The sequence below is a fragment of the Stegostoma tigrinum genome, chromosome 22 (assembly GCF_030684315.1).
Source record: "Stegostoma tigrinum isolate sSteTig4 chromosome 22, sSteTig4.hap1, whole genome shotgun sequence".
Classification (NCBI taxonomy): domain Eukaryota; kingdom Metazoa; phylum Chordata; class Chondrichthyes; order Orectolobiformes; family Stegostomatidae; genus Stegostoma; species Stegostoma tigrinum.
The window spans coordinates 27640884-27668560 of record NC_081375.1 but is presented as its reverse complement, the minus strand read 5'-3'; the positions used below and the strand labels follow the sequence as shown (position 1 = coordinate 27668560).

Below are 27677 nucleotides of genomic sequence, written 5' to 3'. Positions count from 1 at the left end.
AGTGAACTGTGGGCCCTGTTGCCATGCATTAAATAGGATGGAAATTTTAACTGGAGAAATTTGGTTCAAGTTTGTAATCTTCCACAGTCTTCTAGATTCTGGACAGGCCCAGGCATTGGAATACTACAGATATACTGTTTGTATTAAACAGGGGAGGAAAATTAAAAACACAAAACTATAGACCAATTTGTTTAACATCTAGTTCTGAGGAAGAGTCACTGGACCTGAAATGCAAACTCTGATTTCTCTCCACAGATGCTGCCCGAACTGCTGAGCTTTTCCAACAATTTCTGCTTTTGTGTCTAACATCTGTGATTGGAAAAATTTTGAAGTCTCTTGTTAAGGAAGTTACAGCATGATATTTACAATATCATAATATAAATGAGCAGAGTCAATATGGTTTTATAAAAGGAAAATCATGTTTGACAAATATTTTAAGAGTTCTGTGAGGATATGACAATTGACATGGCCAAAGGGGAACCTGTAGTGTATTTCTACTTACAAAAGGCATTTGATAAGATATCACAGAAGTTTACTGTATAAGATGAGAATTCATGGTTTTTAGGGTAATCTACTAGCAGAAAATGAAAATTAGCTAATTGAAGGAAACAGGGTGTTGGGGTTAGTAAGTCAACTTCCAGTTGGTAGTGTGATCATGCAGTAGCTTTGAGCTTATTTTGCCCTGGTTTCTTTTGAGAGACGTTGAACAAGAGGTATCAAGCTGGCTAGATAAAACTACTTGAGAAGTCAACTTGGGAGGCCTTGACTTTTTTTTAAAAACACCCTGAATGGGTGTGGCCATCTCACTCAGACTAGGATTTTTGGATTTTGGTGTTTCAGTAGCATCAGAAGATATTGGGTCTCAACAGAGTTGGAAGCTTCAGTGAATGTCTCTGAATTTCTGCTTGACGTTTATTCTTTCTGGATGGGAGAACTGCAAGTGAAAACCTATGTCTGAATTTCCTTTTTTGCAAAGGGGTGTGTTTATGGAATGTTACTATATTGGAACAGTTAATTCGTGATAGTTATTGTATTTGTTAATCTGTTAAATTTTCCAATAGAGTTAAGTTATTCTAAATTCCTCTTTGTTTGGTAGTAATTTAACTACTGTGTTTAAATAAATTGTGTTTTGCTTAATGTTGAGTAGTTGACCAGTCGCATTGCATTGGGAACAGGCACTTCATATTTGCCTCTGAAAAATTAGGGTCTAGGCTACCTTCTTTAGGATATTTTGAGAGGGTCTTGTCTGGACCATTACAGTAGCCTGTTACTAGTGTGGTGCCACAGGGATCAGTGCTGCAGCTTGGCTTATTTACTATCTATAATGTTGACTTAGATGAGGCACTTGAGTGTAGAGGTTTAGAAGAATGACAGATTTTGAGGTTTTTGACAAGATAAGTGATGAAATGATGCTTTCCACACAGTGGGAGGAGAAGTGGAAATGCTGGAGGGACGTAAAAAGCAATTGCTTAGGGAATGAAGGTGAGGGGAAATCTAGATCTGGCAGTTTAGTTTCAGAATGAAGTACCTCCCATTTGAAACTGAGATGAAGCGGAATTGTTTTCTGAGTGTCATAAATCATTTTAATTCTTTAATCTGAAGGACAATGAAATCTGACTCATTGAATATATTCGAAGTCCAGAGAAACGCATTTTTGGACTTGAGGGCTAACTGCTATAAAGAATAGGTGGAAAAGTAGAGTTGACGCTAAAATCAAATTAGCAATTATTTCATTGAAATACTCTGCATTTGCCTGATTGCATGAGTACATTACAGCCACATAACACACTGCTTTGGAACTGTATTGCCATTCCGTCTGTGTTGTTGGACCAAAATCCTTTAACTCCCATCTTTCAAACCGCATGGTCCATGTTGTTAGGAGAAAGTGGGTCAGCACAACCTGTTCAAAGGCAATTGGAGATAGCCAACAAATGCAGGTTTTGTCAGTGACACCCACACTCCATGAAAGAAATATTTTAAAAGTTTTCATTTTAGAAAAACTTTATTGATCTTGACTTTGTCACTTCATTTGGAATTTGCTTATGAAAGCATGATGGGAACAGATTTCAAAGTGACATTTTTAAGCATCTGAGTTCAGAAATCTAGTAAACTGGTGAAATGAAATAGAAGTTTGTGCAAACCATGATCAAATCGGTTGTATGAATATAAGGACAGTGGAAACGACTTCACCATTGTTACTTTGTGAATTCGATATTGTCGTGAATATTGCACTCATTGCAAAGGAGTGATGCTGTTTACCTACCTGTCAGTTACCCCAAATACTTTCAGCTGTGAGCAAACATATTCACTAATGCTGATTGCAGTTGCATTCAGTGTTGTACTTTCTCCAACCATCAGCTTGAAGAATCCTAATTAAGATTGTTTGTTTGAACAAGAAGGTATCAATTAGATCTAAATACTTGGGAAGTGAATAAAAGGGTCTGACCTAAAAACTTAATTTTCAATCTTCAAAAAAAGTCTGCAGTACAGTTCTCCTCTGTGAAAATGAGAGATTCCATACATGTAAAATTCATTTTCAGGTGAGAGATCAGTAATTATCACTCCTTATACTATCAAAAATGCATTCCCAAACGCAATGGCAGTGAATAATACAGCCATTTTTAATGTTGAACTTGTGGTCAGTTATCCCAAGTTCATGCTATTACAACCATTCAATGCTGAGGCAAGGCTGCTGCAGACCACTTGTGATAGAACAGGATATCTCTGACAGTGACTTCTGGATGTTTGCATGTAACTGTCTACGTGTGGTTACCAGAAGTCACTGATTTATCTGGCAACCCTCTCCAAAGCTCTTGTGAATAATAGTGTGTGTAATACAGGTTATTAATATTTCAATAAAGTCCTATGTACATTACACAGGCCAAACCTCTACTTGAACCAAACTCCTGGCGGGGAAAAAATATTGCATATGAATTGTACTGTAAAAGCAAATATTTTAAAAATACAGTTGTGATGAGAGTTAATACTGTGTTTGAATATTTTTGGTACTCAGAATGGTAGTATTTAGGATAAGGGAATCACTTATAGAAGAGCTATTTGAAGCTTAGTCTTGACAATAATCAGTCTCAAGCATTTCAATAGAAAGAGTGTTCTTGACTGCATTTATTCTTGGAGGGTAGTGGGGGGTGGAGAGGGAACGAGTATATATAATGTAGGCAAACCTGCATAACTGCAGCTTGAGAAACCACACAACAATAAATAATTAATTAGAGGGTTGTTTCAGCTTGCTTTCCATACCCTTTATAGTGTAAACTTCCATTAAAAATTTCAAGTGAAGCAAATGTGACCGTCACTACTAAAATGAGTGTAGGTGATTTTAATAATGCGCAGATCACATGCTAGATATTGAAACACTAATACAAATTACTGATGTAAAAAGTGTCTTTATTGTTATTATTTTACTAAATTTTGGTTGTAAGTTTAAACTCCTAAAACATAAAGAGAGTTTAAAAAATATTTCTTTAACTTAGTCCTGCAAACCCTCTTTATTAAAACAAAATTCTTTCCTTTGGAGAAAGTACAAAGCTTTTTGTTTAGTATTCCCTCTTCCTTCTATCCACTTGGATAAGATACTGTTTCACAAAACATTAGATGTAACTAAAGTGATTCAAAATGATTTCTTTAAGCCAGAATCGTTGTAATCTTGTTTAGAAACCAAGACATTAGCAAGACATTACAGTTATCTAGATTAAAACAAGTACCAATAAGACATAAAAAGAACATATAAGAAAGTCCCAGTAGTCTGTTTGGATCTCATTGGGCCCTGTTGATTGATTTCTTACTGAAATGGTGTGGTTGATATTTGAAGTCTGGTCCAGCACATACAATGTTATATGAAGTTGAATGGTTGGTTGGTCACTTCTTATACAGGTAGATTAAGTCAAATAGCAGAAAAAAATTTTAAGAAGACACAAGATTTCTTGATTCTGATGCAGTTGTGGCACTTTTCTAGCTGTTAAATTACTTTACAACCAGTAGCTGTTTCAAGATTTTGCACTCTCTCTTCCTCATGCTCTCTAGCTTTCTTTCTGTTTGCCTGGAGACAGTTTCCTTGCCCTTCCAGGCAGTAGAAGTAACAGGTTTAAAAGTTGTTGGTGTAAAAGCCTCAATAGCTGGCTACAGTTAGTCTTGTAAACAGTACATACTGCAGTCATTGTGTGTTTGTGATGAAAAGACTGAATGTTATGCCAATGAAGTGGACCGTTTTTTGTTGTTGTTAGAGCAGAATCCAATTTGTCAAATAAAGAGTGCTTCCAATGCACTCCAAGCTGTTCCTTTGTAAATGGTGGTGATGCTTTGGGCAGTTTGGCAGTCAGTTATTTGCTGCAGAATATCTAACTTCTGTCTTGGTTTTTGTAGCTTTTTAAGGCTGATGCTATTAAGTTTCTTTACAATGACAAACTGCTGCACTTTGATGCTGGGGGTCTAGAAAATGTTGATGTTGTTGAATCTCAAGATGTAATAAGAGAGAGTTTAATCAGTACCAAACACTTATGTAACATATGCCATGACTGAAGGCAATCCAGGTCTCTCTGCATCTGGATTGCTTTAGTATATGAGGAATTGTGAATGGAACTGAGCTCCATGCTATCATTAGCAAACATCATACCTTTGATCTAATGATATCTGGGAGATACAACTGAAGTTGTTTCAGCCTAGGATATTTCCTTGAGGAACTTCAGCAACTTCAGGCATGTTCCTTTGTGTTCAGTATAGCATTTCTCTTCTGATTCCCATACAGTTCAATGTTGCTTCAATCCCTTCATAGCACATTCAGTCAAATGCTAACTTAGTGTCAAGGGCAGTCGCTGTCACCTCCCTGCAGGACTTTGGCTGTTTCTGACTGTCTTGACACTTATTTACAGATGTGCAATAACCACAATAGCCTCTTTCAGACTGCTGGTTCTTATCCAGTGTTCAATGACTCTTTAATAATTGTTAATATGTCAGCAGCATGAATCAATTATGAGAAGAACAATCAAACTTTAATGATAAAAACATAGAATTAGTCACCATACACTGGATATTACATTTTGTACATCTCCAAACCCAGTAGAACAATGATTAACTGCATTGTTTCTTTATCCAACCTGTTTGAACACATTAGGGTTATGCTGCAGATTCCAGATCAAACAAAATAGTTCAGGTTTTTCATAAGACACGCTAGCATTCAGAGAATGGGAAGAAGTAGTTAGTTGTGAGCAATGTGTTGTTTTTCGTTTTTGATGGTTCTAATTTTAACTTTTCCTTGACTAAATTTGAATTGAATGGCGGAGATACAAGCAAGCTCAACTATTGTATATTAGACTTGTCTCACATCAAAAGTCATGTCTCATGCCCAGGAATTCATTTTTTAGTTTTTGTTTAGTTTGGAGGGATATAAAAATGACACTTCAAATTAGTGATGTTTTTAGTACTGATAATTCATTGAAAAGTCTTCATGTTGTAGATTTTTCTTGTCGGGGGGAAAAATGCCATCTCCTCAGTTTGTGTTTATTCTCCTGAAAGTGTCTTCTTAAATACACAGGAATCACACACTATAAAGATGTATGAAACTGCTGGGTAGTATTGTAATTGCTGTTGCAACCCAAATTCCACCTGAATTACTCTTGTCTCATATAATGATTTCATACAAGTCTCATCATTACCAAAAGCTAAGTAAGATATTGGACACTGGGCTTATTCATTGTCTGCAACATATGGTATATGTCCCTGTGCTGTCAAATCTCCTCTAATGTTGTGCTGGTTAATTTGCTAATTAATTGTTTAGCTAGCCAGATAACAAGTGGCATATCATGGAACTATACAGGTATTGAATTCGGCCTCTTATGGTCAAGTCTACAACATTTTACTATTTTTATTTTTTGTTTTGCTCTGTTTTGAGTAACAACAACACCTGCAAGTTACTTTTGAATCCACTCACCATTTTGATTCATAATCATATCACTGTTCCTTCAGTGCCATGGGATCAAAATCCTGGAACTCCTTCCCTAATGGTGTTATCAGTCTACCTACAGTCTATGGACTGCAGTTCAAGACGACAGCTCACCACCACCTTCTCAAGCAACTAGCGATGGCAATAAATGTTGATCCTGCCTGTGACGCTTGTGCCTGTCAAGTGAATTTAAAACAAAAGGATTGTTTCAGTTGATAAAGAATTGGGAAGTGTGCATTTTAATTTATTTGCATTATGACATTAAGTCCTTTGGGTTATATCACCCCTTCGTTATTGTACTGCCCTTAATTTGCTGCTACCACTGCAGATACCAAGATTTTCATTGACATGTTTTTAGAGGAATTAGGATTTGAACTTTTAGAATGGAGATACATTCACAAAACCCTTCCAGTAGAAAATCTCGGTCTCCATAGTATAGGTGGATTGTGTATATTTAGAAACACTGACAGCCTACGTGCACTTATCTTGCTATCAGCTGTACTCTTGAAATACAAAGTGCTGAAAGAAATATACTTTACAAGCTATTCTAAATAGACTGGAAAACTTGACCATGGCATCCTTAACATTCCTTTTTGATGTCATTCAAATTGACGTCTGGGATAACTTCAATGTCATTTACACAACAATAAAATTCAATTATGATATTGTTCTGTGTTACAAAACAAAGTTTATACATTTATTTTAGTTTGGACTTTCAAGTTAATTTGAGGTCAAATGGAGGAATGAAGGGGTTTGTGAGGCTGAAGAGAGCAATGTTGGAGTAAAGCAGGCTCAAAGGAGAAATGTGGATAATATAAACTGGTCTATGGAGGGAGCAGGCAGAAAGACCCCGGAGGAGGTGTAGGGAAGGGGAAGACTGTTAGATGGATGTGGTTGGGGACACGTCTTGAAATCCATTACTGAGGAAGTTCATTCTTAGTTTAAGTTTCAAGAATACAAGGGATTGGGGTAAATGTAATGAATATTGTGTAATGAACGCGCTTTCAATAGTCAAATTTAAATCTGGGTTGAGATTCAATGTACAGTAAAAAGGGCAGTAATACCTGTTTAAAGTTTGGCATTGTGCACTGGCTGAGACCTCACCAGTCTGAGGAAGATGTGTTTAGGTTGTGGTTTGTTTTAGTATGTGCAAGTTTTGTCAGTTTATTTTGGGGGAGAGTTGGAGCAAAATTTGGTTAACCCATATCTATTGCCTCATGGTGTCTAGGAAATCAATACTTTGGTATATTGTTGCTTTAAATTTAATGTAAAATTTTATTGAGACTAATGGATTCTTCTAATTCTGCTTCTGCTTGAGTCTAATACCTATGTCAACAGAACTACAGAAAATATTGTTACTACAGGACTTAACTAAAGCAAGAATGAAGATATAACCCTCGAAGCTCCCGAGACAAATCCTTTTGGAGACAAACATTTGACCTCTTCATTCATGCAGTGAATTTAAAATAATTAGATTTTCATTGGACATGTGAACTGTCACAGCTGAGTAATACCATAATGTGCCATTTACAAAGTTTTAATGAATATATTTTTAGAATCTTCTTATGCCTCAAACCATTGCACCTCGTGGCATATTTAACAAATTGATCATCTCATGGAGTAATTATTCAATCCCACTTCCAGCTAGTTGCACATCAGCTGTTGAAAAATTTCGAGTACACAATAGGTCAGTCGGTATTTGTGTATGTTAGACAGTTTCATGTTTTCGGTTGGTGCAATTTACTAGTTTGACACTGCTCCAAGAAATTGTGTGGACTGCAGGGAGCATTAATTCCTCAGTGTAATTGTACATTTGAATAACCTGTTTTTTTTTTATTTATAAGGTGTAACATTCCAGAATGCTTCAAGAAGATAATTTTGATAAACTTCTTGCTCAGAAGGAACAGGAATGTAAGGACCTTCAGATACAACGTGTCCAGTCACTAGATACTGCACTTCGAGATTCACAAAGTAAACTCAAAGAACAGCAAGAAAAGTTTAACAAACTGAAAGAGGACTTTATGTTTAACCTAAAGGTATTGGAGGAACGAGACCGAGATTTGGAACGATATGATGCTATATTTGCTCAACTAAAGGTTACTGAAAGCTGCAAACAAGCAGAGATCAGTGATCTGCAAATTCAGATTGACAAGATGCAAGAACTTGTGACTAAGGAAACAAAGGCTCGGGAGGAAGTGCAGCTTCAGTACCAACATGCACTAAAAGCATATAAGCTAGAAATAGAGAAGATGCGCAGGTATGGTCAGTCAAAGAATACCTTGCATAAGAATGCTTGCAGTTTCTGTAATTGTGACCCAATGATGTTGGAAATACTATGGTTCATCAGCTTCTATGTGCCTTCTGTTTAAAGCTGTAATGCCACACAGTCTTTTTGTAACATTACCAGCTTACTTGGCAAGTTACAAAGGACTACGAAAGTTAGTGTAAATAGATGCCATTAATCATCCATTTTAACTGATTCCGGATAGGTTGAACCCTTTGTGATTCTGCAGCATGTTTTTGTATGTGCCTAGTCCATATATACCTTTTTCTAATGTACATGATGCCCCAGAACTGCAACTTAAATTCACTACTGTAATTTTAGAGGGAGATGTGAATACCAAATTTCATCTCAGGATGCAGAAAGCAGCAAAAATGAACTGTTATTGTATTTTTCTTCACAATTTTGAAACAAATTTTCTTAGTTGTCTGTTTGACTTTTCGACTCATGCCAGATTTCATTAAGTGGATGAATTTAATGAAGGAAACTACTTTATTTTTAATCTGATGTATTTTCAACCTTTTCTACTAGCAAAGGTATTGACTGCTAAGTGGGGTTGAGTTGTAAGGAAACCTGTTCTTTTCCAGCACTTAACAACTAACCTTTTATTCTGGATTTAGCTTTATAGTCTGTCCGATACCCTTAGCCCAAAAAAGAGGTAAGGCAATGGCCTAGTAGTATTGTGCCAGATTATCTAGAGACCAGGTAATATTCTGGGTATAACAAAGTGTAGAGCTGGATCGACACAGCAGGCCAAGCAGCATCTTAGGAGCACAAAAGCTGACGTTTCGGGCCTAGACCCCGAAACGACAGCTTTTGTGCTCCTCTGATGCTGCTTGGCTTGCTGTGTTCATCCTGCTCTACACTTTGTCTCCGATTCTCCAGCATCTGCAGTTCCTATTATTGCTAATAATCTGGGGACCTGCATTCAAATCTTATGATGGCAGATGGTGGAATTTGAATTCAATAAAAATCTGGAATTAGATGTTTAATGATCATGAGACTTGTTGATTTATCAGCGTTTGTTAATGCCTTTCGAACACGCACCTCTAGTGATTGTAACAAGGTCCATGAGTTCCCTGGTTGGGGCTGTTAATCTGGTCCAACCAGGGAGCTGTGGCTGACATAAAAAGATTGAGGTCTGGGATACTGACACTTTCTGGTGCCTGACTCGGTATGAGGGATAGTCACTGACTGTTCTTTGGTAAATAAAGGATGGCTTGGACACTGCGTATCAGCCTCTGTAGAGTTATTTCACCACCCTTTCCAGGTCTGACCCAAATGTGACTCCAGACCCACAGCAATGTTCTCGACCTTTAACTCCTTCTGGGCAACTTGGGGTGGGTGATAAATGCCGGCTCAGCCAACAACACTCGCATGCTGTGAATTAGTTTATATATTTTTTTAAAAATATGCCCACTATTATCCTCCATAGAAGACTGGACGAATACATTTATATTATGTGTTATCAAGTGTAAATAGGACCCCCTGCCATAATTTTGGGATTTGAGGACTGACTACTACCTCATCTAAAAGAAGCTAATGCATTATTGTTTTGTGCATATGTTCTGCATCCTTCATTTTGGCTTAGCAAATAGCTGGATACAGTCCGACATTGGGTGCCTTTTTAATTGTCTGCGTACCAGCAATTCTAATCTTGAAAGCCTGATTACAAGCAACAGATTGCACTAGCTGTCTTTTATACGTTCCATTGACAAAATTTTGAAATAGTTTTGCCTGATGTGCATTATATGTGTTACTAACTGTATATTTTTAAATGTGCTTGACATCAGAATTTAGGGATTATGCTGTCTTTAGTGTCATGAATAATATGTTCTAATACAAAGGAAAGTTAAGACTAATTTGTGATTCCTAAATTGCTGCTTTGTAAATATTTTAAAATGCAGTTCAAAAGACTCAAAGATTGATGGACAACGTGAAGAGTATCAGAAACTAAAACAAAATCTTCAGCACAGAGTCCAAGAAGTGGAGGGACAACTTGCTTTACAAAAACAGGTAAGGCAAGTAGTATTTTCAATTTAGCCTTAATTCAAACTTGCAATACATTTTGCTAGAATGTATAATATCTGAGAAACTTAAATACTACCAAGAAATATTTTCAATATTGTGGCAGGGTCACTTTGTTCTTTAATAATTTTTTATTCCTCATCATTGAATTTCAAGGAAGAATCCACATCTTGCTTTACCATTTACTAAAAATATGACTTCTGAATCGAAATGAACTGTATAAAATATCTCAAATACAGCAAACTTTGAGCTCAACCTGGCACTTAAAACTTGAACACATTGATGACTTCTCAGACAAACTAAGAAACCAGATGTAGAATTTTTTTGACCGACATGGATGAAAAGCTGATTCTGGGAACTGTGGCTTGCATTCAGGAAGTTTAGGTGCAGTTACTAATTTCATGTTGCAGTTGTTGGTAATACAGAGCAAATTAAATCCCAGAGTAAAGGTTTTATTTTAGCACCTTGATGGTCAGCTACTTGTTCACATAGAGCTGCTTGTGCTACTTTAACAAAAGAATATTAGTTTATTGTACAAAGACAGGGAAAAAAAATCTAAGCTTGTGTATATATGACAATTTTGAAACATTTTATCACAAGTAATACAGATTCAACTCTTTGTTCCCAGCTATGTCTTTTGCAGAACATAAGCTCAGCATAAAATACCCTTACTATAAAATTTCTTATCTGATTGACAAAGTTGCAAGCATTTCTTTTCGGTGACTTCCCCCTTTCACCTCAAACTTATACCCTCGAGTTTGGACTTCCCTACTCTTGGAGAAAAGACCCTAACTGTTCATCTTTTCCATGCCCCTCATGATTTTATAAACCTCTATAAGGTCAGCCTCATCCTCCGACCCATCAGGATGTGATTTTTGCCTTTTGTCCTTCAAATATCGAGACAGGCTAACTCTCACTTAATTTTCTGTTGACTTAACTGCTTTGAGGCTGCCTTATAGCCCATCTGCTGGTATGTACTTTCCCTCTGAACTATGCCTGCTACTGCCCTCTGACCCCTTTTTACTTATGGCATTAAAAACTTAACATTTGTAAATACCTAAGCAAACACCTTCCTAGTTACCTTGCTAGTCATTTACCTTAAGTAATGTGTTTTCTTGGGTTTGTCAGGAGCTGATGACCCCTTTGTTTTGTTTGTAACAAAACAAGTTACAGAAGCAAACATAAAACACATTTTAATACAAACGTAGAATCCAAGTTCCCAAACAATAAAATATATTATAAACGTAATATGGGACCTCAAAAATGACATGTTTTATACCTGCATCTCCCATGCAGGTTATTCTTCTGGCTTACAGCCATTATTCCACTTTAAAAGGATAATGATTTGAATATGAAATGTTTATATATTCTGTGAATATGATTTTTTTTCTAGTTATTACAAAACTGAATACTGGCTCTCACATAGTTGATACCATGCACTACAGTGCTTCCTCAGTAGTGATATGATGAGCTGCAGAGCTAAAATATTATATCTCTAGTCTCTTGCTGCTATTTGCTGAAGTGAACTATGCTTTATGGTGTTTGTGCAACTGTAATGTGGCATGATTTTTAATTGTTTAAAGTTTAAGCTTGGGAAAGAAGGGGAATTAAGACTAGCTGAATTGCGTCTGAAAATTTTCAGAGTATAAGAAATGTACTGCCAAGCAAGAAATAATAGGATAATTGTCATCTTTTGCCTTTAATGAAACTGTCTAAATTTAGAACATTAGTTTCTATCCAATAGCAAATAATTTATATATCAGTAAATTAACAAATGTGCTCAATTGGAATAAAGCCATGCAATTTTACCGAAGGAAGAACTTGCTTTTATGGAAGTCTTTCTCACCCTCAGAACACCCCAAAGCACTTCACTGACAAGAATCACCTTTTTAAAAATTATATCCAAACATACATATATAATAGCAGAAGTCGACCATTTAGCCCCTCATGTCTGATCTTTTGTATCAAATTTCAATTTCCCATTTTCCCTAGGTAATGTCTGTTTTCCTTGCCTAGCAATAATCTATCTGCCTCTGATTTTAAGGTATTTAATGACCTAACTCCTCCACTTTGAGGCAGAAAGTTCCAAAGCTGCACAAGCTTCAGAAAGAAAAATTTAGTGGTAGAGATGTACGACACAGAAACAGACCCTTTGGTTCAACTCGTTCTTGTCTACCAGATATTCTGCATTAACCTAGTCCCATTTGACAGCATTAGGCCCAAATCCTTCTAAACCCTTCCTATTCATGTACCCATCCAGACACCTTTTTAAATGTTGTAATTGTACCAGCCTCTTCCACCTCCTCTGGCTGCTCATTCCGTATGTGCACCACCCTCTGCGTGAACATTTGCCCCTTGGATCCCTTTTTAAATCTTTCCCCTTTCACCTCAAATGTATGCCCTCAAATTTGGACTTTCCTACCATGAGAAAAAGACCTTAACTGTTTATCTTGTCTCTGTCCCTCATGATTTTATAAACCGGCTCTCCTATAGTAGGGAGACCAGAATTGAATGCACTATTCCAAAAGTGGACCAATGTCCTGTACAGCTGCAACATTACCTCTTAACCTCTATGTACTGACCAATAAAGGCAAGAGTAACAAATGCCTTCTGCACTACCCTGTCTACTTGCGACTCCACTTTCAAGGAACTGTGAGCTTGCGGCCCAAGGTCTGTATATATTCACATCCTTATACATTCACATCCAAATCATTTATATAAAAGACGAAAAGCACACTGCTGCTCACTTCATACCTGTCCAAGGGTGATCCCTATTATTAAAACAGTGCCCTTTAGTTCTGGACTGGCCCCTCCTTTCCATATCCCTTTTGTCAATACTGTTTGGGACCTTTTGTACATCATATATGTAATGATGTGTCTGATCATCAAAGTTCCAAAAACAATGAGCAAATGACCAGCTAATTTATTGCCCATGTAAAGGGAATAGAATATCCTTTATTCATTCACTGGATGAGGGTGTTGCTGGTTAGGTGGCATTTATTGCCCATTCCTAATTGCCCAGAGGGCAGTTAAGAGTCAGCCACATTGCTGTGGGTCTGGAGTCACATATAGGCCAGACCAGGTAAGGATAGCAGTTTCCTTCCCTAAAGGATATTGGTGAACCAGAATGGAATCACGGTCTTCATTAGACTCTTAATTCCAGATATTTATTGAATTCAGATTCCAGCATGTGCCGTGGCAGGATTCAAACCCACGTCCCCAGAACATTATCTGGGTCTCAGGTGTTATCACTTGATAAAAAAGCTCCTGTGGAAAAAGTCCTAGTCTGTCCAGCCTTGTTTGAAATTGTTTAATCTTCATGAAAATTTACCTTCTTGAAAAGTTTGATTCAACCATTTGGCTTCTGAACTGGGATTTTAATCTCTATGAATATAACCTGAGGGTAATTCAATAATCTTTACCCTTTTAATAAACAAATCCTTTGATTCCTAGTTTTTGAGTAAATTTACTGATTTTGTTTCATCAGCATATACAGATTTGTTTGTCCTTTCCATCTAAAGTTTTTATGAATTAAAATGTATATTCACTCAACTCTTCAAGCATTTGTTTCACATTGAGCGAAATTTCCATAGATTGCTCATTAATTTGCATCTACAACATTTGTAGCCATCAAAATCTTATTTCAGGGGTACCGTAACAGAATAATAGTCCTTTCACTGTTGCTACATTCAAAGCATTGTGCAGAGCTTTGTCTCGTTGAGGTCAGCCTGATTGGGACAGACTTTTTGTGTTTGTGCATGAGTGGTCATTTAATGGTAAGGTCGCTTCAGTGGAGACAGTGTTGAAATAATTTGTAATGCAGGACATTTAGTACAAGAACTTGAGGGGTGGCCCTCGGAATTCAGAGATGCTTCACACTGCTGCCAATTGCATATTCAATGGAAATGGAGGTTGCACTATGGGTAATGATAGAAAACAATTACTTGATAAGTGAACTATAACTATCTTCCTCATGGCTGGATTATGTGGGTAATGTGCCCTTGGTAAACACTGATCTAAATATGCTGTCTGTCTATTTTCTTTTCACTAGAACAGGGGCAGCTGGAGTTAGGAAATAGGTTGAGGAATCATTTTGCTGAATCCATGTCAATTTTTACACAATGAAGCAAAAAGAAATTAGAAAATATGACAACACAGGGCCTTTCTGCCCATATGTCTGTGCCAGCCAACAAAGGGTTATCCCTAGTTCGTAACCTTGCAGTTCTTTGGATTAAATTCCATTTGCCACTTTTCTGTCCAACTAACCAGTCGATTGACGTTAATGTATTGTCTAAGCTTTCTTCTTTATCAGTGACACTTTTTTGTATCCTTTGCCAGCTTCTTTCACAGCATTTGCATATAAGTGTAAATCATTGATGAATGTCATGAAAAGCAAAGGGGTTTGTTCTGAGCCCTGCAGAATCCTATTGAGACAGCTTTCCTGTGACATGAATACTGGTTGACCGTTACACTTTGCCTCCAGTCACTGAGCCAATATTGAATCCACTTGCTACTTTGTTATGGATGCCATTGGCATTTACTTTTCTGACCAGTTTTGTTGTTTTTTGTCTTTGTCAAAAGCTTTGCTAAAAAATTATAACAATTACATCAAACACATGGTACTCATCAAGCCTCTTTGAATTTTTCAGGTAGTGACAATCAAGTTATTCATTTAAGATAAAAATAAAAGAAAGAACTGTGAATGCTGGAAATCTGAAACAAGAACAAAAATTGCTGGAGAAATCCAACAGGTTTGGCAACACCTGTTGAGAGAAAGTAGAGTTAATGTTTCGAGTCCAGTGACTATGCTGCAGAATTGTTAGTATCTAGGAAAACGTGCTGAAGACAGGTGGAGTGGGGCAAGGTGTGGTGAGGAAAGAGTGAGCGAATAAGCAGAGGTGGAGCCCAGAGAGTGAGAGTATTACAGTCAGGCAGTCAGATGGATGGATGATTGATTGAATGCTAAGAAAAAAGTTGACAGTGGGAATCGTAAATAAGTGTAAATGAGTTTTCTGTGCTGAAAGCAACCCATGTCAAGACGTGGCCTGAATGTGGCAACAGGCCTGGCAGCATTTATGGAAAGAAAATAGAAGTAATGTTTTGAATCCAGTGACCCTTCTTCAGAACTGATATTACTTAGGAAAAGCTCCTATGTACGCTCAAGACAGGGGTTTTTTTACTTTATTCGTTCATGGGATGAGGGCGTCACGGGCTAGGCAGCATTTATTGCCCATCCCTAATTGCCCAGAGGCCAGTTGTGAGTCAACCACATTGCTGTGGGACTGGAGTCACATGTAGGACAGACCAGGTAAGGATGGCAGTTTTCTTCCCTAAAGGACATCGGTGAACCTGATTTTTGGGTTTTTCCAATGGTCGGCAATGGATTCATAGTTGTCATAAAACTCCAAATATCTTCCAGATATTTATTGAATTCAAATTCCACCGTGGCAGATGGAATTCGAACCTAGGTCTCCAGAACATTACCTGGGTCTCTGTATTAACAATCTAGCAATAATACACTAGGCCATTGCCTTCCAAATAGAGGCAATGGGGGAGGAAGAGGAATGAATGGATAGCAGAGCTGTGACTGTGTGAGTGAGTGAGAAAATGACAGGCAGACAAAGGGATGGATGGTACCATGTTAGGGAGGAAGAAAAACTGATAATGGAGAGCACAATTAGGTGAAAGTGGGCTGGCTGTGCTGAAAGCAAACCATGTTAAGACAGGAGTACGGGGTGGGTAAAGGACATAGAAGATGTTCAGGTTCTAAAATTATGGAACTTGATATAGTCCTAAAGGCTGCAAGGTCCCCTAGAAGAAAGTAAGTACTGTGTTGAGCCTCGCTGGAGTGTTAAAGCAGGCCTGAGACAGAAATATTAGCCAGGGAAAATGGTGATTTCCTGTATACTGGGTAGATGAAATAGAGACTGATAACCACTTTGCAGAACACCTACATGCTGCCTGTAAAAGAATGACCCTGTAATTACTCAGCCAATACCTTTTTGTCCCTTTTTTCAAAACAATACAAAGTTATCAATCCTCCAGTCCTTTGCTTGTAGCAAGAGAGAATAGAAAAATGATGCTCATATAGTGATATCAGCTGTTAGTGGTGGGTGATATTATCATGCACCCATTGATTACGTGTACATTGTATGCAAAAGACAAATGTGTAATCTAATATAGATTCTGCTGTTTGCACATTTAGCAACATTGGCCTTCAAAATACCTGATTGCCTAAATCATTCAGCATTGCTGTTTGCTTTGGAAGCAATACATAACTTCTAAAGCACCCCATGTCAGGCACCTTTTGTGAAAGGTTTAAACTTTAAATGCAAAATTGAAATTGATGAAAGCTACTCAGGTAATGTCTTGTCACAGTCATTTCATGCATCTCCCAGTGAATTCCTGAGGTGAGGCTTGAGAGTCCCTGTTATGCTGTTTGCTCTTCCTTGTGGGGTATGTGAAACATTCACTATTCCAGTCTTTCTCTTGGCCTCCTCCCTGAACTCTTTTTTTGGGTACAATGATAACGATGGATGCCACATCATCATGACGTCTCATCATGAACTGAAATTTTATTGATTTTTGTTGCTAATTACCATCCTTCCCTCCTCCTTACCTGGTCTATCCCTGTTTCTTTCCTTCCTTTCCTTGTCTTTTTGGTGTATCTCCAGGAATGGAGATAATCCACTAATGTAGAAAAGCTGCAGACCTTCATAACTACCTTGACTACACTTCCTCAAAGACTGCATTCAATTTCTCCTGTTTCTGTGAATCTTTGCATCTGTTCTGATGATGCTGCCTTCTATACTGGTGATCTTTGCACATCTTTCTTTTTCCCCTATTGAGAATGTCCACGTGTCATGATTATCAGGGCCCTCCAATCTGTTCAATTCATTTCGTGACCTCTGCCATCACTCCTTTCCATTCCCTCCCAGAAGCATGAAAGAGTTTTCCTTCACCTAATCTTCCACATCAGCGTCATGTATTCAATGGATCATCCTCTACTGTATCCACCGACTCCAGCATGATCTGACCACCAAGCATATTATTCCCTTCTCTTTCCTTTGCAGAATTCCCTGGGAACTGTTTCACCTAGGACCCTGGCATCAGCTCTCGCACCCCTGCCTTCACAATGTAACCTTTTTTTGCCGAGTGTAGAAGATGTAGCACCTAATCTTTCATCTCTTCCCTTCTCTCAGTCCAAGGCCGCAAATACAGCTTCCTAGCTATTTGCTTATAATTCTTTCAGTTTAGTACTCTGTTTGCTGATCATGATAGCCTTCCCCACTTTGGGAAGACCAAACACAGAATGGATGAGCACTTTGTGTGACACCTCCACTCTTGGAAACCCCTTGTTTCAGTTTACTTGTAAGTTTAAGTCTCCACCTAGCTCCCTTGCTGACCTTTCTGTTCATGGTCTGCTGCATTGTTCCCATGAAGCTGAACACAAACTTAAGGAATAATACTTTCTACTGAACTTCTACACAGTCTTCTGGAATGAACATTTATGTCAACAACTTTCATTCTGACTTCTGCCTCCGTTTTGTTTCTTTTTTTGTTTATGTTTAGCAGGTTTATCCTCCTCTTGCTCTATTTCTTCATCTCTTCAGTGTTGCATTCAGATGTTTTCATGTATAGCTATTCACCCCTCTTTTGGACACTTGTTTCTTCACCTTATCCATTACTTATCCAGTGTTTGACTGTCAGATCATACAATCTTTCATCATCTAATTCTTCTGGAATTCACGCAATCACACATCTCCTTTTCTCTCCTGTCCTACTACTGGTTTAAAAGCTTCTAAACTTCTATTTCTCTTCAGTTCTCTCAAAAAGACATCGAGCTGGCTCATTTAAAATAGAACTGCGAATGCTAGAAATCTGAAACAATGAAATTGCTTGCAAATTCTGTGGATAGAAAACTGAGTTAATGTTTCAAGTCCTGTGACCCTTCTTCAAAACTGATTTGCATCTAGGGAAAATGTAGTATTTTATGCTGATGACAGGACATGGGGTGGAGGAGAAAGGTGTGAATGGATAAGTTGTTTTTCTCTTCATTTATGGGATGAGAGGATTGCTGACTAGGCAGCATTTATTGCCCAGATATTCAGTTGAAAGGCAACCACATTGCTGTGGGTCCAGAGTCACATGTAGGCCAGACCAGGTAAGGATGGCAGTTTTTTTCCCTAAAGGACATTAGTGAACCAGGTGGGTTTTTCCTGACAATCGACAATGGATTCATGGTCATCAATAGATTCTTAATTTTTATTCATTGTTATTGAATTCAGATTCCACCATCTGCTACGGTGGGATTCGATCCCAGGTCCCCAGAACATTATCTGGGTCTCTGGATTAACAGCTGTGATAATACCACTCGGCCATCGCTGCCCAGAGTGAGGGAGATGATAAAAGTTAAGCAAACAAAGAATAAGTGAGTGACTGAGTAAGTAAAAAGTCAGGGAAGAAGAAAAGCTTATTAGGTAATAATGGGGACTGAGTGGATGAAAATGGTGTGGATGTGCCGAAAGCAGCCCATCTTATTGACGGGGCCTGGGCTGCAGAGATCGGCAAAGGACATAGAGGAAAATGTTCAGGTTCTAAAATTATTGAACTCAATCGAGTACTTAAGGCTGCAAGGCCCCCAAAGGGAAAATGAAATGTTGTTCTTCCAACTTACACTGAGCCTTGCAGGAGGTCTCCAGCTGGCCCAAAATAGATGATAATTTTTTGTTAAGGGATATGGCTGATGGCGTTTATGTGGAGTTAGGCTACAGATCAGCCATGACCTCATTGAATGGTGGAACAGTCTTGAGATCGCTGACCGTCCTAAGCCTGTTCCTATGAGACAGAATTGTTGGCATGGGAACACAGTGATGTGCTGAACTGACAAGCAACTGGAAACTTGGGATAATATTTGCAGACAGAATGTGGGTGTTTCGCAAAGCAGTCACCCAGTCAGCGTTTCATCTCCTTCCATGGAGGAGACCACATTGCGGGCAGTGAATACAGTAGACTAGATTGACTGAAGTGCAGGTAAATCACTGTTTCATCTGGAAGGTATGCTGGAGCCTTGTATAGCAAAGACAGAGGACATAAATGGGTAAGTGTTGCACCTTCTGTGCTTGCATAGGAAGGGATCTTGTGGGGGGTAAGCGGTGTGGAGAGATGTTGGGAGTGAAGGAAGAGTGAACCAGGGTACGTGGAGGGAGCAGACCCTGCGGAAGGCTGACAGGGGAGGGGAGTATGTGTCTAATAACGGCATCTGCTGGAGGTGGCAGAAATGCTGGTCGGATGAAAAGTGAGGACAGGGACACTATCATTGTTTTAGGAGGGAAAATGAGGAGAGATGACAGAAGTCAAAAGCTTAGGGAAAAGACGGACATTTCTGAAAGCCGTCTGCAGAAGGTGGTGTCATCGGATTAGATGAGACAAGCTGGGAGAATAGAATAGGGTCCTTACAGGAAGCAGGGGTATGAGGCTATATATTGTTCAGCGAATCAGTGGGTTCATAATTGGTATCAGTGTCCAGCTTATCTGGTGAAATGGAAACAGACATCAAGGAAAGGAGGTGTCTGAGATGGACCATGTGAAAGTGACAGCAGAGTGGAAATTGGAGGTGAAATTTAGAAAGTTTTCCAACTCTAAACTAGGGAAGGAAATAGCCAATAATATCGTTGATGGATGGTTCAGGTGTACTTCCTAGGAAGAAACAGAGAACATAGATCCCTGAAAGTTGCCACCCAGGTTGATAGGGTTGTTAAGAAGGCGTACGGTGTGTTAGGTTTTATTGGTAGAGGGATTGAGTTTCGCAGCTATGAGGCCATGTTGCAGCTGTACAAAACTCTGGTGCAGCCGCACTTGGACTATTGCATACAGTTCTGGTCGCCGCATTATACGAAGGATGTGGAAGCATTGAAAGGATGCAGAGGAGATTTACCAGGATGTTGCCTGGTATGGAGGGAAGGTCTTGTGAGGAAAGGCTGAGGGACTTGAGGCTGTTTTCATTAGAGAGAAGAAGGTTAAGAGGTGACTTAATAGAGACATACCACATGATCAGAGGATTAGATAAGGTGGACAGTGAGAGCCTTTTTCCTCAGATGGTGATGGCTAGCATGAGGGGACATAGCTTTAAATTGAGGGGTGATAGATATAGGACAGATGTCAGAGGTAGGTTCTTAACTCAGAGTAATAAGGGTGTGGAATGCCCTGCCTGCAACAGTAGTAGATTTACCAACTTTAAGAGCATTTAAATGGTCATTGGTTAAACATTATGGATGATAATAGAATAGTGTAGGCTAGATGGGCTTCAGATTGGTTTCACAGATAGCTGCAACATTGAGAGCCGAAGGGCCTGTACTGCGCTGTAATGTTCTATGTTAGCCCTGAGACTACCCTGTTGGGGTATAGATACATAGGGGGATTGCATGTCTACGATGAAGAGGAGGTGGATGGTGCCGGCAAACTGGAAACTTTGAAAGCAATTTAAAAGGTCAGAAGAATCACAGCTGTCCTTTTGGAGGGGACTGGACAAGGGGAGAAAAAATAGGCAAGGTAAGAATACATAAGTTCCATGGGCAGCTTGTGGAATTTTGGAAAGAGGGTAGAAGTGTGCTGTAGGGGATGGGGTTTGAATTGGGAGACTGTGGTGGAGAGATTCCCAGAGGAGATGAGGTTGGTGACGTTTGTGGACACATTAGCCTGATGTTTGATTTGACTTATTGTTGTCACGTACTGAAATACAGTGATAATTGCTGTTTTGTGTGCTCTAGAGGCAGATTGTACCATACAAAATTCATCAGGCAACAGAATAGAGTGCAAAATAGTGTTACAGCTGCAGAGAATTTGCAGAGAGAGATAGATCAACATTAACATGTGAGAGATCTGTTCAGAAATCTGATAACAGTGGGGAAGACGCTGTTCATGCATCTGTTCTGATGTGTATTGAAGCTGTTACATCTTCTGCCTGACGGAAAAAGGTGAAAGAGAGTAGCCAAGGTGGGAGGGATTTTTGATTACGTTGGTTGCTGTTCTGAGGCAGCAGGAAATATTGATGGAGTCAGTTGATGGAAGGGTGCTTTGTGTGATGGACTGGCCTATGTTCATGACTGTCTATTATCTTGTGGTCTCGGGAGGAGCAGTTGCCATACCATGCTGTGATGCATTCAGATAGGATGCTTCCCACGGCGTATGTATAAAAATTAGTAAGAGTATTTGCGGATGCGCCAAATTTCCTTAACTTGCTGAGTAAGTAAAGGCGTTGTTGTGCTTTTTTGAGTGTTGCCTCAACACGGGTAGACCAGGATAGATTGCTGGTGAGCATCACTCCAAGGAACTTGATGCCATTTGATCGTGGGGTCGTGGTCCGGAGGATGTGTCTGAGAGCTGGAACTCCTCAGCCTCCTCAACTTGGCGGCCAGTAAGCCAACAAGGTACTACCCTTGTTGTCAGGCCTGATTTCAAAGTCGGTGTTGGAACTGAGAGCATAGAGTGCAGTCAGTTCAGCGGGAGATTGGTTGCCTGTATTTCTCTGCACTCCTCACCCATTCCAACCTATGTCATGTTGCCAGTTCTCAATAAACATATTGAATGCTGATGCAAGGCCAGAGGGAGGGGTCCAGGTAGATGGAGAGTGCTGGAGGTGGGTGAAGGGGTCTGTGGGAAGAGAAAGGACTCTCGTCCAAAGAAATAGGTGCAGAGACAGTGGAAGAATAGTTCAGCATCATGTCATGCATAGAATTCATTGAGATTGAAGTGCAGAGGAATAACACAAAATCCTTTTGAGGACAGAATGTTCACCACCCGAGAAAGGTCAGAAAGGATAGAACATGCCTGGTCAGGTGGAATCATAGGGTAGGAGAGAAAGATTGTCGAGGGGTGTGGTTGTTGCTGCTTGCGTTCCCTAATGCTTGAAAGGTTGAGAAATCATATCTTGTTAAAATGTCAAATGAGGTAAAAAATGAAGGGCAGCTCTGAGATGGTGTGAGGCAGGCTGATAGAGAGGTTACGTATGCAAATGGCAACACAGCATTGAGTGTGGATCTAAGCATGTGGTGAGAACTGCTGTCTGAGGAATGTTGTATATTTCAAAGAAACCTATCACCCTGGGTGGATTCAAAACACAAAGGATGAAATTTTAGTGGCATTCACAGCCTGCTTTTTCCAATCAATTAGAGATAACAAGGTGCAGAGCTGGATGAACACAGCAGGGCAAGTAGCATCAGAGGAGCAGGAAGGCTGACATTTTGGGCCTAGACCCTTCTTCTGAAATGATTTCTGAAGAAGGATCTAGGCCCAAAATGTCAGCCTTTCTGCTGCTTGGCCTGCTGTGTTCATCCAGCTCTACACCTTGTTATCTCAGATTCTCCAGCATCTGCAGTTCCTATTATCTCTTTTCCAGTCAATTGTTTTGTTATTATTTATTTTCATCCCATGAGTAATTAGGAAAATCTCTGTCTTACTTCTGCAGTTAACATATGGTAGCAAGTTATATAGTTTTCATTTGACATCTTTTAGTCCAAATTTTTAAATTTCACCATTTAAAATGATGAATTCTAATTCATATCCTCAGCATTCACCTTGGGTTCTGTGTTGATAGGCCAGTGACATTATCTCTACACTACCACCTTCCCGATTTAAGATACCATTTATGCACCACCCTGGCAGTGAAATGATTAGTTGACCCTGATCATCTATTCAGGGTGACCATTTTCTTCAGAACTTGGTGGTTTAATGTATCAAAAGCTTTGGTCAGGTAAACAAACTCCATATAGAGGTCCATGTTCTGTTTGTGGGACTTCTCTTGAATTTGACATGCTGCAAAGATTCTGTCAATTGTCCCTTGTCCAACAAGAGTACAATGCTGTAATTTTGTGCACACCGTATTTGATTATGTCAGATGGAATCCCATCAGCTCCTGGAGGCTTACCCATTGACAGTTGCTTTTTAGGTTTGGTGACTTTGACTTGAGGGCAAGCTCATCCAGAATGCAATAATGCTTTAATTACAACACTGCACACTTTGCCATCTTAGTTCAGAAAATTATTAAACTGCTTTTCTAACTGAAAGTAAGTTGCATATCTGTTCAACAGGATAGAATTGCTGTCTGCTGAGAAGGTGGATACGGCACCATTGATTTTCAGGTTGTAAACAGATCGGAGATCTATAATTGGGAGCCTTCATGTCCTGTCTATTGACAACTTTCTAATGCTTTGCAATCTTGCTTTGCACCTTTGGGTTCTTTGTCTGTGTTTGATTTTGAACATCTATTGTCCTTGATGGTTACTGTTTTTCTTGCTGGTGATTTTATTTTTTGTCAGATTGTGATGTCATTGAGAATTGTACAAATCATGTAGAATCTTAACTTTATCTTGGTCCTTTTTGTCAGTCCCATCTTATTGCTTTCATTTGATAATTCTAAATATGACAGAAGTTTACCTTATCAAAATGTACATTTTTTTGTTTTTACATCCTTAAAAGAAACTGCAAGGAGCTAATCCAAGGGATTTGGAAGCAAATAATTTTATACTTTGAAAACAGCTGCAACATCAAGAGCACAAAATCATTGTGTGTGTGACAGAGACTGAATTTGAGTTAGTTCTGTAAAGGTTTTTGTTTGTAAGGACAAACTCATTTGGACAGTGATCTCAATATATAATTTCTAAGAAGACATGTGACTTCAGTCAGCTGTCTCTGGGAGACACCCTGTACCCCTGTGGTGTTAATGGATAAAATGTTGATACTGCTTATGGTAAAGTAAATATTCAAAACAGAGGGCTCAAGCTCTCAATGCAGGAGAGGCTTAGTGTCATTGTTGCTGGACTAGTAACCCAGAGACCTGTCCTAGGAACCTGTATTCAAATCCCACCACTATAGATCTTGGAAATTGAACTTGGTAAAAATTTGAAATTTAAAAGTCTAATGATAAGCATGAAATCGTTGACTGTCATAATTCATCTGTCTTACTAATGTCCTTTTCAAGGAAGGAAACTTTGTCCTCTCCTAGTCTAGCCTACATGTGACTCCGGATGCAGCATTGTTGTTTATTCCTAACTGTCTCCTGCTGCAGCAGTATTCAGTTTGGAGAGAAGTGCCCTGGTGTCCTCCAAATCCAAACCCCATGATGTCTCATGGAAGAATGGAGAATGGCTAGAATGCAGCATTTACTCTGAGCGAATTCAGTTTCTATCGCCAGGAATGGCTCAACAGTACCTCTGCTGATCACAAGCTGGTCGAGTCCTACAGGATGTAATTGTCACCTTGAGTCTTCAGCAGGTGGAGTAGGAGGCAATAGGAAGAATAAATATGTTTGATCACATCCTCACCAATATGCCTGCTATGAATGCATCTATCCATGATGATATTGGTAGCAATGACCACTGCACAAACCTTGTGCAGATGGTCCCATCTTCACATTGAGGAAATAATCTATGGTGTTGTATGGCATTGTCACCATGCTAAATGGGATTGAGTTCAAATAGATTTTGTGACTTAAGACTGGGTACCTTGAGACTCTGTAGGCCATTAGTAGAGTTGGACTCCATACAATCTGCAACATCCTCCAGGGTCTTCCTGAGTGATAGAAGGAGGAGTTTAATTATGAAATCAGAACAAAGAATATAAACATAATGACATTCAACATAGACAAACACATATGTATTTGAAAATGTGGAATATTCAGTACAATTGGAAAATAAAAACTATTCACTTTAAATGTTCTTGGAGTCCATGATTTGTTATAGTTGAACCTGAGGCCATGGCTGTTCAGCTGATATCTTGTGTCTCAGCAGTCATGAAATTGGGCAGAATCCATGAGTTCTCAGTGACTGGATATTTCTCTGATGTGTTTAGTAGTAATGCTGAGGAGGAAACTGCAAGAGCAGAAGTCTTCTAGCCCTTTACTAATTTTTCTTTCTGTTTCTATTGCTTTGCTAAGTAAATATTGAAATATGGTTTGAGATTTTGAATCTGGCTCCATTTGTCTTTTCCGAGTTGGATATTTACAGGGAACCTCTTTTATGTATAATATAGGCTATTTCTCAAAAAAAAAGTGAATTAGAACAGGAGATGCAAGTTTCTTACATGTGACTCCTCTGTCTTGTTTCCATGTCTTTAAAAAAAAATAGTACTTTTCCAGTGTGCACAATTTTACTTGTAGAGTTACACAGCATGGAAACGGACCCTTTGGTCCAACTAGTCCATCCCGACTTACACTTGGAGTTTGGCCTTTATCCCTCTACACCTTTCCGTATCATGTGCTTATCCAAATGTGTTTTAAATGTTATAATTTTACGATCATCAACCACTTTCTTTGCCAATTCATTAAACCCCACTGTGTAAAAACAGTCACCCCTCATGTCCTTTTTAAATCTTTCTCCTCCGTTCTGATGGGGAATGGCTGAATCCGTCTGAAGATTAAACTATAAAACACAAGTCCCATCTGTTATGACAGGAGTAGGGGTTCCCCTCTAATAATTACTCCCTAAACACCCAGGGAGGTTCGTCTTTCCCCTCTGTAATCTATTAAAAGAACGACTAAAAGAAAATCCCTAATCTCGATTTTACAAGTAACAAGAAACAATTCATTTATTTAACCCAAAAATGAACAAATTAACCTACAAATCAACAATTCCCCCTTAGGCTACTAACTACTCGCTAACTGGTCTAAATACTACCTGAACACTGTTTTAAATAAAAACGAGTCCCCCTAATATAAACCCAATTAATAAGAAGAGATAAATTGTAATTTAGAGATTAAGTTCACACAGACTGTCTTCTGTCATCTCCACCGTCTTCACAAATGCCTTTAATTCTGCTATCAGGGATGTTTTACCTCTATAATTTCTTCAGTGAGGACTTTGAGCTAAAATACCGTGGTACCTTTAATTGATTAGATGGGCTTTCTCTAAGATCTCAATTGTGCTAACTCTGTCAGTTGTCTTGCATTCAGATGGCAGTTGGCTCTCTCTGATTTTCCAAATATCTATAATGACATAATTGAATTATTATCAAATGATTGGTTTCAGGTTGTCATCACCATCAGATTTAAATTCAATCAGCTTTGATTTGCTGAGTTTGATTTTAAATTGATTGTCCGAATTCAAACTCGTCACAATATCAAAAGAAGACTGCTTGTTTTCCCTGTCACCGGTAAAGCACTTTTGATGAAAGCATTTTTCTGATGAAGGTCTAGGCCCGAAACGTCAGCTTTCCTGCTCCTAAGATGCTGCTTGGCCTGCTGTGTTCATCCAGCACTACGCCTTGTTATCTCAGATTCTCCAGCATCTGCAGTTCTATTATCTCCTGAAGCATTTTTGATATATTTGTTTACTTTTTGAGGCTCTGCATATTGGAAACTTCAGCTGCTGCTCGCAGCCATACATTTTTTTAATAAAATTTCCAAGTACAGACAAAGCACAAATCTCTTAAAGGAGCCACGTATTTTAGCTTCCTGCCTTTCACTTCACAATTACTCTATCCGCCTCAAACACATCTCACCTTAAAAATATGTCCCCTCGTTTTGAACTCCTCACCCTAGGGAAAAGATCCTTGCTATTCAACTTGTCTATGCCTCTCATGATTTTATAAACCTCTAAGGTCATCCCTCAACTTCCTATGCTCCAGTCCATCCAGCCTATCCTTATAACTCAAACTTTCCATTCCTGGCAACATCCTAGTAAATCTTTTCTGAACCCTGTCCAATTTAGTTATATTCGTACAATAGCCGGATGACCAGAACTGTACACAGTACTACAGAAAAGGTCTCACCAGTGTCCTGTATGACCTCCACATGACATCCCAACACTTATTCCACAAAGGTTGCTGCAGTTTGTGTGGTGATGACACTCTCACAATGCAGTTAGAATATTACATTTGGAATAGCAGGTGGGAATCTCAAAATAATTTCATCACCAAACTCTGACAGAATTACTTAATCCATCATGACCTGGATTATGTGGCAAGCACAGGACCTGGAATCGGTGGCCACTACAACAGCAGAGGCAACAAGAGCGAGGTAGGCACAGCGGCGAAAGATGTCGGCTGAGGATCAGTGACTTTGTTGGTTGGGTCTGGTGTAGATGGCAATGAAGCAGTGGAGGAGGGATGGCAGTTCAGGCGTCATTGGTGGTAAGCTGGCTCAGGACTGATGGGCTGTCTTTAAGCTATATCTTTCTTTTTCCTTATTCTTAAATTATTCAAAATGCCACTGAATCATGGTGACAAATGAAAGCTTTTCACTATTTTATTGTATTCTTACTGTAAAACACAGATGAGAACAAAATCATTCATTCATTTGCCACGATCGGTGGTTGAATAATCATTGTGGCTACTTTAGCTCCATGTTTCCTCCTTTCTCGAAATAAAAACTATTTGTATGAAATTTTATATTTGTACAAAGTGATTTTTTTCAAAATT

The 27677-nt window shown here is 38.9% G+C and overlaps 1 protein-coding gene across 5 annotated transcripts in view; it reads left to right on the top strand.

Moving 5' to 3' along the window:
• The window catches only part of ccdc57 (coiled-coil domain containing 57), a 175027-nt gene that overhangs the window by 2479 nt on the left and 144871 nt on the right, over window positions 1–27677 (top strand). For all 5 annotated transcript variants that reach the window (XM_048555362.2, XM_048555365.2, XM_048555363.2 and 2 more), the window contains exons 2-3: window positions 7801–8213; window positions 10145–10253. In XM_048555362.2, the coding sequence (XP_048411319.2) occupies window positions 7816–8213; window positions 10145–10253 (507 nt within the window). In that variant the 5' untranslated portion in view covers window positions 7801–7815. The remainder of the gene's footprint in view (window positions 1–7800; window positions 8214–10144; window positions 10254–27677) is intronic.